The following is a 14,331-nucleotide window of genomic DNA, read 5'->3' on the forward strand; positions in this document are numbered from 1 at the left end:
TTGCATCAATGGTCTGACCTTACTTTGCCATACAGAGTCAAACTGCCTTTTGGGCAAAGAGTCTCTCCCAAGAGGTTGTTAATTTAATAAATCAGCTGATTATCAGATCAAACCAGGGGGTGTGTGAGGGGGAAGGTTGTCCTCTAAAAATTCTTGCCGAAGTATCAGAACTCTAGAAAAGCTGAGGAGACTAATGTTTTAAGCAATGCAGTGGTTTTTGTTTGCCCCATGGTGATGTCCAAAATGCAGTCTTTCCTTAGAAGCCAGACAAAGAGATAACTGAGGATTTTTCATTTGAAATTTTTTTTTTTAAAAAAAAGAGGGATGAAAAAAATGTATTACTTAAAAAGAACTTAGGCAGAATTTCAAAAGGAACTTTAGGGAGCATGATGTTCAAATCCCTTTTAATTTAATTTTATGTCTTGAAAAGTAACTGATGCAGAATAGTTCAGGGGGCTGTTTAAGTGACATCCGTTTTGAGCTGGTCCTTTCTATATGCTCACTATGGACAGAAACGGTGATCTCTGAATAAAATTCAGTACTCTCTGAAAAATACTATAAAAGTAATCACTAAGGCCTTTCTGAAGGTCTCTGCCTTGTCTTTGATTGAGAATCTTATGGAGGAGAAACAAAAGCTCTTCATAGCAGTTCACCAGACAAGGAGCTGGCCTGTACCAGCCAAGGATCTCCTTGGTTTTTTCCCATCTTACCAGAAATCCAATGGCTTTTTGAAACAGGGGATCATAAATCTGACCCTGAGAAAAAGTTGAGAGCTTGCTCCACAAAAAGTCACCTTTGATTGAATGCCAGGCCTGACTTTTTGGCCTACTTCTACATTTTTTAAAAAATTATGAAGCCTCACCTGACAGGCTCAGGGCCAGTTGGTAGCCAGGGGCTCCCTGCAAGCCTGGCTCCCAAAGAATTGTGAATTTATGCAGCTATAGGGTGTTACAATGGCTCTAGGATGCTGTCCTCTGAAGTTTTGTGTCTATTGGTAACAATGCATAAGTTGTTCAGGTAATAAAGGCTACACCAACCTAGGACTCCCCAATTAGGAGGTATATGTAGCTTTAGTGAGAAAATATAATTCCTGTGAAATAAAGCAGAGCTGAGAAAGACTGTATCAAGGCTTAGTCTTACACATAAAGTTTAAATTTTCTTGCTCAAAGTCACTCTTGCTCAAGGGCCGAATTCATACTCAAAGACAGAGGCATGGGAACCTTAAGAGTTTTATATAATTTAAAAATTAAGCTAAATTCTGCTCCTGAGGAATTTGTGGATTTTGGTCTTTAGGAAGAAGAGTCATTTGTAACAACATATAGTCACAATGGCAAAAGAGGTAGCTTTGAACAACCAGTGTAGTAAAATATTCAAAACCAAGGAGAAACTCCCCATACCATGTTTTGATAATTGGATGGAAGAATTGCTAGTGAAAAAATAAAATGAAGTGATTGCTTTAAAGTTATTCAATAAGACATGTTGGTTTTACTGTTTACATGTCATGATTCTGCTTTCTACAATGCATAGAATTATCGTTCTGTTTATATGAAAAACGCCCTGCTTATCAGAACACAATGAGTAAAGTGTTTGCGTTATAAAACCACAGTATTTTAAAATCATAAATATAAAATGGAAACATGTTGCCATATACTTATTTGATACAGAGACACAGTGCCAAAAGCTTGTCATACTGTATCATGATTCTGTCATTTTTAGCCTGAGGCTGGTTGATTTTTCATGAGCTTAACTCTGCCGGAATAACTTGTGTTTTATGCTCTTTTTTAGTTTTAGACAATTTTAGCAGTGTAAATTTGTTTTCAAAAGAGTCAGGGAAAATTGTAATCTCTTTTGAATAACTAAAGATGCTTTGAAGAAGAGGTTGTATGAAGATCCATGGTCCATTATCAAATCTGATTGTCTGCTTTAAGGGAATGTACTTATAAAAATAATCCAAAGCAGGGGCATTTTGGTATGATGTGGACATACACACAACTTTACAGGTTTGTTTTTAAATATCCCAGTATTCAATAGTGCACTTTTTTTGTCCTGCCATTTTTGTTGGTTTAGGTGGTAAACTATATTAGAAGAGTGTCCCCAAACAAAATGTTTTCTGTCAAATACATGAATGTTTTCAGACAACTTTCTTAAATACAGTGAATTCTGAGTTAAATATGCAGCTTTTCAAACATAATATTGGGCTTTGTCCATTACAGGATGAATTTAGCTCTGTTTAATTAATTAATTAATTAATCAATAATGTATAGAGTAAGGTAGATGAATTAACTAAATCTTATTTATAACACATACAATTTTTAGGACATCCCATCCTGGAAGTACTACCAAATCTTCTCTTTACCGACAATGACATTAATAGAAAAATTAATGACTGTTAACAAGTTGCTTGTATTTACCAGATTAAGCTCCAAATCAACATGAATATGAAAAAGAAAAAAAAAAAGTTTTATTATGTTAATTATGTTAAATTTGACACTAAATTTTATGTCTCAAACTTCTGAGATAGCAAGTGACAGTGGCTGGGATCCATCTACCTAATTCAAGGCAGAACTGGAAGATAGGCACCTAATACCCACTTCACTCCTTGACTGCAAAGCAATGTTCTTTGCACAACTACATAATTCATCAGCTGCTTCACAAAGAAGCCTAATAATAATTGCTTGTATCTGCTCACAAATGCAGGAATCACCTTGTAAATCAGACAAAACTTTACCTCCATTCATCAACAAGTCCAGTTAATTTTAGTTATGGTGTGGTCTACAACGAAGACTATAATACATATCTTTTCTTTAAACAGTTAGTTATTAGTGCACTCAATAGAAAGTAGGAAATATAAATTCTGAAGTCTGGAACCCATATCCTAATCATGTCACTGAACCAGAAGGCCATGGAAAATTTGGACTAAACCAGATCTATCTTCTTTCTGAAAGCTGAATGGTGCACATCCAGGAATGGAATGGACATTGGACAGACAGACAGGAGGATGTCTCATTTCCAGACTTTGCTTCCACTATTTCAGGATGTCTCATTTCTAGTCTTTGCTTCCACTGCGTTTTATACTAGACTATTCCCAGAGAGACTAAAACTAGTCCTGTTAAAGCAAAGGACCAAGTCTGGACACTCCTTTTGGACAGTTCCTCTGTCATAAGAACATTTTTTTTTTTTCTTGAGACCCTCCAGACAGTTGGTTAGTTGGTGTTTAGTTTTCACCTTACCAGTAAGTAATACATACTAGACTTTTCCTTTTTCCTTTGCATATCATATTTTCCTAAGAAACTACTGATGTTTATGTAAAGGGCTGGGATGCTGCTGCTGTAATTAATATGTCTCTACTGACTGCCAAGTTACTGTTTCTAAAAGACAGAGACCAATAAATATTTAAAAGTGATTTAAAGTTTGTGCACATAGTACCTGTTTTGTGGAAATCTTCATTGCTGAAATAACAGTGGGTTCCTAGGGGAAAAAAGAGCGAAAATATAAAATAAACTCTATAAACATAAAAATTCTGCTAGAATGCTATTTGCCCAACCTAGAAACCCTGAAGTTAAACTAGACACTACTTAGTAATAGTGCTTCTTGTTGTCTTGCAATGGAATAGTTTCTAGCTGTAAGTGAATCAGAACGTGTGTACATATCTGGGTGCGTCTTTGATTCCTATGTTGATTGTAGATATATCATTTTCCATGATTATTAGTTTCATTGTGATTACTTTGTTACTAGTTTCACATCTTGAAATTAATTTCTACAATTAACATTAAAACTACATTTAAAGAACCTCCCAGGTAATATGAAAATAATAATGGCTGTATCAAAGTACATAGATACTATATATTTAAGGTGATAACACTGAAATAAGCAACACGTTTTGACCATATCAAGGTGAAAAAAACATTCCTGAAAAGTTTTATTCATAAGAACAAGCCTTAATCCCAAGTATAATCTTGTTGACTGCACCACACTATTCACATACAAAGAAGTTACTCATATTTGCAGAACACAGAACTAAAACTGGCAAGAGGGTTTTTACACCCTGGAATACCAATTATTTAATCAACCAAATGAGTCACTAGGAGAATGTCCTGGTTTAACCAGGATAGGGTTAAGTTTCCCCAGCAGTGGCGGGGAGCTCTAGCCGGGTTATTCAGATACCATGCGGACTTCACATCCTGGCACGTCACATTTTTCCTGGCGCAGGAGCGCGGTGCACGTGTGGTTTTGTACATCTGCTCCTCTCACTGCCGTATTTGGTAGCTATTTTGCTCTGTTAATTGCTATCACTATTACTGTTATTGTTATTGCTGTTGTTTGTTGTGTTGCTATTGCACTGTTGTATTAAACCTTTCCTTATTTCAGTCTTGGGGCTTTGTATTTCACTCCCTTTGTGGGGGAGGGGCAGCGGCCGCGTGGTCTCAGACCCCGGCAGGGGCTAAACCACCAAAGAGAATTATTGTTCTCCACTCTTAATTATAATTATCTGTAGCAAGCAGATGTCAAACCAATATCTAATTTGTTACATGAGAGACTGTAGGAAATATTTAACAGAATAAGTATGTTTAGATCTGATTAAAAGACTGTTACACCTTTTAGGCCCAGCTGCTTGAATGGTTTTTAATCCTGAGAGTAAAAGTGGCATAATTTGGCTACAAACTGTCCAAGTCAATTGTCTATGATCTTTATTCCATCTAAAATTCTACTATTGATCCCATTCATCATACTCTTGGTTATGTATATTAATAAAGTCCTTATTAAGGTTTTACACTTGTGTAGCTTTCAACTTTCTTATCCTGAGAGAATTTGATATAGGTCAGTGGATTTTAAGCATGTGGACTTGCCTTTACAAATGGGTTAATAGACCTTATATCAGAAAGCATCAATTAAGCGTAACAGTTGAATGAAAATTGAACTCATTAGTTTGTTTGCTCAGCTGTTCAGAGAAATATTGCACAAATGCGGTTAAAAGAGGAATTTGTTATCAATGTAATAGATACAGAAAATTTTCAGTTTCATGGCATTATAACCAAGAAGTGTTGCAGTTTAAACATCAAAATACATTGTTTATGATGTCCACAGACTCTTTAGTAACTAAAGAAACTTACATTTGGTTAAGGTACTTGTAAAATCCCTATTGAAAGATCCATATCGTATGCATACAAATTCTGCTTATTCCACTGAAGTACATTAAGGCCCTTTTGAAGGCTTAAATACATGCTAAAGGAGATAAATGAGCTTTCAAGTAAATCAGAAGACCAAAATCCTTTTGTGTAATGAATAAATACATATATAAAGTAAAATACCAGATGTGAATTTGCCATTAACCATTCTACTTCTGTAAAGCCTTTCTGAAATAAAACTTTCATTCCATTTATTTTCATTCTTTCACTTTTATATTTCTCTGATCTCCTTCAGCTTGGCACTTCTACTTGATTTAGGGAAGAGACTCATACATTATCAACAATTGCCAAATTACCCTGCATTAATGTAATGACTTTTGCGTGTACAGAAAAGAAAAAAAGCTGGGAGCCACAAATTACTTGTCTCATTTTCTCCTCATAGTTTCTACTTTATTTTTCTGCTAAAACAAAGAAAGAAAAAAACCCACATTTCTGCTCTCAAAAAACCCCATGGATTGCAGAAACAGATACCCATTTTTCAGTGGTATCTTGCACTCAAAACACTGGTTTCTGTGCAAGACTGCCCACAAGAAAAAAATAAAAATAATATTAGAAATAATAACAACATGATATACAAGGTCTGTTTAGATATGATGTGTCTGTTCAGAAACCAAAGATAAAGGAATGGCAACTGACTATGATGAGGGGTGGCTGGGCCCCTGTGGCAGGTTTTGAGCACAGCCCTTGTCAGCACATCTGGAGCAAGACCATGTGATGTGGGGCTCTCCAAGCACACAAGCATCATCTTCACACAGTCAGATTAACCTCACGCTCCCAGCTAGGTATCAACCCCCTGAAAGCCTGGAGCCTGTGAACTGGTGCCATAAAACAGCACTGACAAAAAGAATAACGTGAGGAATGTAAATGATTCGTTGTTGTGTACAAAACACAAGACATCCCTGGGTTCTGTCTGGAAAGTGTTTGAAAGGTTTACTCAGCCTCAACTTGCAGGAGTGCCTATGGGATGCCTTATTTTTTAGGTGACTCAGATAGGAAAAATAGAAGAGATTGATTTTCACAAAAAAGTACTACAGATTAGGGGTTTATCACGTCTTGTGTCAAGTCATGAAAATGAGGCCCTAAAGTCACCTTTGAAAATATAAACACTTTCTTTGTTTCTCAGATTATTACGCAAAAGAAATCTCTGCAGATCACTGTTTTTCCTAAAGTATCTTCATAGTTACATTATGCTGATAGTCTGAATAGTGTTAAGAGTTGACACAACTATAAAATTCATGTTTTGTATATCTCTGTGGGAGAAAACAGAGAGGCATTATTCCCAGACTTGCAAGATACATACTTAACTACAGCATGTACTAGCTCTAAGATTCAGAGATACTAATTTACTTTTCAAACAACAAAACAAAAGCCCAGAATGCCATTTCTTTTATCATTAACCTCCAGCTAGGACTGGAAGTTTCAAAGTTTATTTTGACTAGTGTCTGGGTCTGTAAATGACAAGCTAATTAGAGGGGTATGCCAGGCTATTCCTTGGCTAGACTGCAAGAAGTTTAGTTTGCAGCTGTCCACAAAGAAATCTACAACCTGACACTTGAAATTTAGCCGCACTTACCCGAAAGACTGTCATTTCTTCCAGCAAGACTTCCTCTAATTCATGCCAAGTCTCCTTAGGAATTGAAACCACTTTAAGAACTGTTCCGATATCTTGAAAAGGAAAAAAAAAAAGTTTTCAGGTGCTTAAGATGCATACTTCAGTTTCAGAACAGCCAGAGTTTCTTGTAGTATGTAATTATTTCACATACAAAGACTCTGAAGCTACGCATCTGTGAGTACTTGTTCAAAATAACAACTGCTATTTAATAACCTGGAAAAACACTGAATTGCAGTAGGACATTTCACTGAAGTCTTTCAACTATCAAAATGCAACAAAGAAGATAAATATTACTATAGTTATTAAAGAATAAAAAGGACTGAAATGCTATTTAAGTCACGTTTCAGTCATTTAATTGAGGAAGGACATGCATTAAATTTACCCATGCATGTTTTATTGTCCATTTTCAATATAATGTTTTTCATTCTTAAAATGCATGTGAAGATGGTGTCAAAAGGCTCAGTATGGATATAAAAACATCTGAATAAATGTTAGACAGATGAAGCTATTAGATCTGTTAAGTACATGTGATCTTCCTCATGTCAAACAAAGTGCCTAAGATGTATAAGCCCCTTAAGGCATCTATATTTCTCTGTGTGTTAGATACTGGTCTTCACTGAGGGGTAACAAGCAACACAACTTGTATCTTCTGTTTAGAAATAGATGTGTGCCAGCATTTTAATACTATATCCATTTACATTCTTGGAGTTTTGCAATTGGCTTTAACATGAACAAGGCCAGTACTTGAAATTCCTGAGCTACAGCCTTTGGTTTTGTGAATATGGTTGAGACTTAAGACCATCTCTGTTTTACAGCTTCTCCATATGTGATTTATTTGTTTGTTTCCATGAACAGGCTTTTCAGGGAAAAACAACAACAAAAAATAAATAATTATTTCTAGGTTGGTACACATCACTGTAGGCTCTGAAATGGAAACACTCTGTATGTGACTTTTCTTTTTAACCAGCCTAGTGTAGTGCCCTGCAAATGTATCACAGGAATAACAACTATGTCCCTGAGGACTTTTAATGCTGCACATTCTATAGCAGTAACAGTTTAGGAAAATACAAGGGATTTTAAATTGATAAAAAAGTAACAGAACTATAAAGCTCAATATTCTTAAAACAAGAATTACCCATCAATTACACAAAATCAAAACATATTTTGAATGTATATATATTTCTCTGTGTTAGTTGAAACTTCTGATTAGCACCATGACAACTCACTACTTCTATATTGAAAATACACATAAAATTGAAACAGATTACACAAGTTGAAAATGTTTTTCATAAGGTGAAAAATTTAAAAGCTATTGATTTCATGAGAAAATTCTGGTATTTCAAATTCTTTACATGAATTTGGATTAAAATATTCTAGAAAACCTAGAATATCCTGTAGAACTGAGATCTTCATTTTTCCATCTGCTCTCCTTTAAGCAGATGTTATTTTCTAAGTACATATTTTTTGAAGTTTAGAAAGAAGTGATTTTTTTCCCCACAAAATATGTATATCACTGTTGTCTTTCATTAGTCATAATTTCATAGATTCTTTTTTAAAAAGAAAAAAATGTTCTTAGGACAATAGCAACAAAGCAAAGCACAACTTCCTTTTTATTTAGGCAGCTACATGTACAAACTAAGCTAGCAAAATACTAGATAAGTTGTTTTGGAAGTGGTTTCATTATGGTTACTGCTGCTAATTGAATATATTTAATTCAAAGAATATTGAGAACAATACAAACAAATGCAAGATAAATTTTAAAACAAGAAAGAAAAAAATACACATTTCTACAACAGGGTCATTCAGAACAACAGATTATTTAACGTTAGTTATATTTGTAATTTAATGGATGAGTTCATTTCCTTAATTATCCTGATAATTTGATGACTGTGGTTTTGAGGAAAATACATTGTACGAGTAAAAAAAGAGAACTCTAATCTAATAAATATAACAGCATAGGACTATGACTGTCCTCAGTCACAATCCATCAAATGCCATCTTCTAGAAATAAAGGGGAATTTTTGACAAAACAAGACAAGGGAAACTGTGGAGCCTGAGTGGGCACTGAGCAGACATGAGTTCCCCACATAATGTTTCAAAAAAAGGTCTGACTTTTAAGTGGATCCTGCAACAATTACAGTCGCTTGATGCTCAAGAAAGCCTCTGAGGTCAAAGATACACTGTGTTAATCACTATGGTACCTCTGGTCAGGTCACAGGTACAAAAGTGGGGCTTTATCTGAGTTCTAGATCAAGTTTTACAGAGTAGTGTTTCAAATAATTTCACACAAATGGAATCAGGCTTCTCCTTTAGGATCAATAGGCTCTACTCACTAAGATAAGATTACTGTTATTAATTTGTTTTACTGACAGATGTACCTTGACTGTGCCAAATGATCCCAAGCATCAAACACTCAGGATATGCATTAATTGCATATCTTAAATCCTGTTGTTTTCTGATATAATTTCAAACATGCCGATATGATTTGATTTCCATTGTGAAACACACTGGTACAATCACAGTGGGAAAGAAACTGCTCAGCTAAAGATTTCACCCACAGGAAAGGAAAATGTGACCACACTGGATGGCTATTAATTATGTTGTGTTCAATTATCATCAGTTATTCAATGAAAAGGAAAAAAAAAAAGTGTTTCTTCAACATATTGAAGTTCAGCAGCATGTGGGAATAATGTAGATTGCTGCAACAGCAATGGGAAAATACAGAGAAATATATCTAATCTGATGGGACAGACCTGCACAGAAAAATCCAGTCATACCCCAGAGAGCTTAATTCTGGCTTTGTCATAGGTTCAGATCATCAAGTGGGAAACTGGACTGTGACTAGAGTCCCTTATCTGCTCCCCAGTTTGTTCTTTGTTTGGGGAAGATATGATACATGTTGATTGTGTATCTGTTTCTGGTTTCTTTGACTTTGACCAGCTGGCTCGGTGAAGCTTTCTGGCAGAAGGCAGGCAGGGCCTCAGTTCCGCCTCTTCTCCTTTCCCCCTAAGTGGAAGATGCCCTTTACTCATTCTGAAAACCTCAATGAGGATAGTGAGCTCAGAAGAGCACGGAGCATCTTCTGTGCTCCAGCTCCATGCACAGGTGTAATGCCTATTCTTGTCCTCCTGCTGGAAAAAGAACAGTTTCTATGGACAAAAGTAATATTTCAAGAAATAATAACAGTCTGCACTTACCAACCTGGGGTTTTGGTGCTGAAATCTCTTTTGGCAAGTGCAAGTAACAATCTTTCAGTACTTTTCTTACAGTTCTTGGGCACAACTATCTGCAATGTTGGATGGGATCCAGAGCACTTACCACACATCTGAATATATTAGTGGTTTATGGAATTGAGTGTCTAAATTCCCAGCTCAAAGGTAAGAGTTAGTATCATTGAGGCTCTTTCAGAGGGAGACCTTGCCTGACTAATTTAGATAAGAATCATTATACGTAATGATAATTATCTAAAAGCTATAGCTCAGGTTTAAGCAAGTCTTCCTGTACTGTCTGAAAACAGATGGGAACTTCTGCATAACTATTCATCTTACTCTAATACAGGTCTCGATAAAAGTACAATGAATCTCTCTCTGGAAGTACTTATCTCTTTCCCTTGCAGAAGCCAATGCATCTTTCTTAGACTGAATGCCAAACTTTGGTGAGATAAATGCCACCTCTTGTGCTTAAGATGTAGACATAAATCAGCTCCTTACATTTGTTCAGCATCATACTCTGGATGCTGAAGGGCTTGTTCCCTCACATCACAGCCAAGGGGAGTATTGCCTTTTTTTTTTTTTTTTTTTCTGGACTGGACCAGGTCATAGAAGACTCGTTGAAAGGCAAAAAACACTGCCAATTGTAGATGGCATTGAAGTCTCTAATGTTTGATGGAAAATACATGTGTTGTGTAAAATCACATGAAATTACTTTTCAGTGTTTTATGCAAGAACATATTGTAGCACTGGTATCTAATAACTCAGCTCACAACTTTAAAGAGCTGGAACACTTTCTGCAGAGCTGCATTTCCTGCAGTAAATGTTCTGAATTGCTACGCATGCACTGTGTTTGGTACAAAGCTTCATCAGCTCTCAGTTTGCTCATAATATATTTCAGGCATCAACATTAAAGAGACTTTTGAGATTTATTGCTTTGGAAATCTGACTCCAGGTCTAGAGTACTAGAACTGTACTTAAAGCAAGGAAAAATTGGACTGTTATAAGACAGACAGACAGATATTTTTTGGTCCAAGGCTGAAAAGAAACAGTGGGGTTTTGGTTTGATTTGGTTTGGTTTCATGATGCCAATGTCTAATTACTAGCAATTATGTTTAATAGAAGTTTAAAATACTTTTATTCAACATAACTGAAACACCAGCCAACTGGTGGAAAATCTTCAAAGGTGAAGAAGCAGATCCACCAACTGCTAATCAGCATAGTTAAGAAGCCCCTGAACATAGGCAAATGAGTATCAGCTAATTTTTGGCTACTGTTATTTCTCATTATTACCTTTCTGGAAAAGATGTCTATTCTGAGTGCATATTTCCACTTTTGATAAAATGCCCAAGCTGTATGATTCTGCAAATGCTTTGGAAAGGGTATCAAGTTTCTATTACCAACACTTCTTAAAACACTTTGTATGTGCCAGATATCTTCACCTTAACTAAAATGATGTACTCTTCTGGCTAAAGAGCTGGGCATCTTAAGGCAATACTTGAAATACTTGAAAGGCACACAAGACATTTCCCATACCTGGATACTTGCCTCATTCATGTTAATACTTCTTACGCAGTACTTCAAAATTATAATTAATGAGGCAAGATATTTCTAATAAAATTCACTAATAACAGCAGTTGAAAAGAGAGTGGTTTGATCTTAATCCAGTTGGCAAAGCTCCTAAAGAATTAAGCTACGCAGGCCAAGGCCTGAACCTGTTACAGTGAATGTATGTAACAAAGACCTCCCCACACACAGAGTTTTGAGTCTTGCCCCAAATTTTCACAGGTATATACTGGAACATAAATCAGTGTTCTGAAATTTTGTCTGAGCTATGTCTCCATAATACCTGGAGAAGCATACAGTGTAGATTCAAAACTTCTCACCTGTGCCAATGAACATCACATCATATTGGCCATCTTCAGCATCTACTCGATCTACTACTATCTGTGTGAACTGGTAATCCACGTCTGTTTTGATCATGATTGGACGGTTGTTGATGGGAAATACTGGGTTGTACATGGCTGGGTGACTTCTTGCAAATGTTATAACTTCATCAGGAAGGTCCTTGGTGGAATCAAAGCCTCCGAATGTTTTACTGGGACACTGGAAATAAAAGAGAAAAAGTTTTACATTTAATTATCAGTCACTGGAAACGTATTAGAAATCCATTTCATTACAATCATCCCAACTACTGCAGTTTATAATTAAATACGACAGGGGATCTAAGTGATTCATGACAGACAGCACAAGTTGATTCTTCACTAAAAGTACTTTTTTAAAATTTTTATTTAAATCAATCTGCTTAATAGAGTGTAAATGATCCTCATACATAGTTTTTCTTACTATAATGTAGTGCAAAAGGATTTTTAGTAATTTACTGATTAGTATTAATCTTTAATTGGCACAAGGAAGAAATCCTGAATTATCTAAAATTCAATATGAAACAAGCAATTTGAGTATTTGGTTATGTATACAACAGAAAATTAATTAATTATGCTACCATCTTAGTTTCAAAGTATTGTCTTCAGAATTTGACTGGAAATCAATTCCTCGCCTAGGAACCAAATCCTTAACTGCTGGGACAATTCCCTGTTCTAATGACTTTTCAAAATCCTGCTTGTCTCAACAAGCCTGTGCCATCCACATAGTCTTGATAACATGGATTCTGTTACACTAAATCAAATCAAAAGAGTCATGTCCTAAATGTTTCTCTTCTCTCTCCACTGATTCTAAAGAAAGCCTCCTGTGAGTGTTGCTTCTTGCACTGTCAGTGTGAACAGTTAGGTTAGACAACTCACTAAAGAACTGAAATAACTCCTCACTGTTGTGTACCGCGCAGTAACGGAAACGTTGGTATCCCCTTGGGATTAAGCTCGTCCCCATGAAGTAGCACAGTAAAGAGTCCCTTTGCTCCCTTATACAGCCATGGGTGGGCCATATAGTTTTGCCTCTAATCTGTGAAAAGCAGAAAATTCTCTGCTTACACTCTCCCAACATGAACAAAATGTAGAGGCTGAGAAGGAAAAGAGAGGTAAAACCAGGCTTTGGTATCCACAAAAATATTCTTCCACTTTCACCTACCGCATGTCCCCATGCAGAGACTTGAGGACTGGCTATCACCACTGTTTGCCCTTGTCTCTTCTGTAGAATTGGTAAGTATTTATGAACAATTAGAGGTTACTTTAAAGTAAGCATTGGTAGTGTCTTAGTAATGTTGAATGGATGAAGAAAATGAGCCACAATGGCACTGAGTCACCAGTCCAAAGATACTCGGCAAAGAACTTGGTGTCCCCCACTCTAATCTGTTCAGATACTGATTTAAGACATATAAAACTCTGAAACACAGTTGATAATAATTATGTTTGCGTCATTTGAATCTGAAATATAAACAGCTGGTGTTAAAATACCCTAGATAATTTGACCTTTATATCCATGTATAGTATATCTTCCAATTAAATACCTAGAGGACAACATCTTATTAACCAAGAATCCAGACCCTGAAGGATACTCAGCAGAAGAAATCAATTGTCTTTGCTATCACCTTGATCCAAATTATTAATAATTCATCAGAAATCAAATTAAAAAATCAATGTTGTCAAAAGGAGTAGTTGTTATACGCAGCAAAGGGACGCTTTTAGCATGGACATATAAAGTGTAAGTTGTCCCTTTTTGGCATATTTGTTAGTAAGCAAATTCCTGCATTCTGTTCAATTATATGGTATGGAAGGGAGGAAGGGAAGGAGGGAGTGAGGACATTTGATTAATGCATGTGGAGCAGACTAAGCAGAAGGCAAGTTAGTTATCTACTTCATTGTGTCAATATTTTTCAGCTTTTTTATTATTATATGCTCTTGCTCTCTCATACAGAAATATTACAAAGTTAAAATCAGATAGGCTTTTTATAATCATTGGCCAAACCATTGTCTGTCTCAAAGATTATGTTTCAAATTCAACACTTCAGTTTTGTTTGCTTTACATCTCGATTGATATTCTAACTACAATTCAATACTAATTACTCAGATTAATTAGATAATGATTAATTAGACAATATATGTAAAGTGCTTTAAGTATAAAAATCACTACACAAGAGCTAAGTATTGTTAATTGCAGCTGGGCAAACACTGAAAAAACCAGTAAATGAATATTCATTTCAATTTTAAGTAAATGAATTTCAGCTGTGATTCAATTGCTTGAATATTACTTTCTGGCTCATTTTCTAACGAATGATTTTACTTGCAGCAATGTTGACCAAGATATATTTTATGCAGAAAAACCATAAAACTAAAATTAGTGTCATAACTCTGTGTGTTTAAATGAGACT

The 14,331-nt window shown here is 35.6% G+C and overlaps 1 protein-coding gene across 4 annotated transcripts in view; it reads right to left on the minus strand.

The window, feature by feature from the left end:
- Positions 1–14,331, minus strand: part of SEMA3A (semaphorin 3A) — a 339,853-nt gene that overhangs the window by 18,697 nt on the left and 306,825 nt on the right. For all 4 annotated transcript variants that reach the window (XM_074827923.1, XM_074827921.1, XM_074827922.1 and 1 more), the window contains 3 exons: positions 11,894–12,113; positions 6,760–6,851; positions 3,427–3,468 (listed from right to left, as the gene is read on the minus strand). In XM_074827923.1, coding sequence (XP_074684024.1) covers positions 3,427–3,468; positions 6,760–6,851; positions 11,894–12,113 — 354 coding nt within the window. The remainder of the gene's footprint in view (positions 1–3,426; positions 3,469–6,759; positions 6,852–11,893; positions 12,114–14,331) is intronic.

The sequence above is a fragment of the Strix aluco genome, chromosome 5, assembly GCF_031877795.1.
Source record: "Strix aluco isolate bStrAlu1 chromosome 5, bStrAlu1.hap1, whole genome shotgun sequence".
Taxonomy (NCBI): domain Eukaryota; kingdom Metazoa; phylum Chordata; class Aves; order Strigiformes; family Strigidae; genus Strix; species Strix aluco.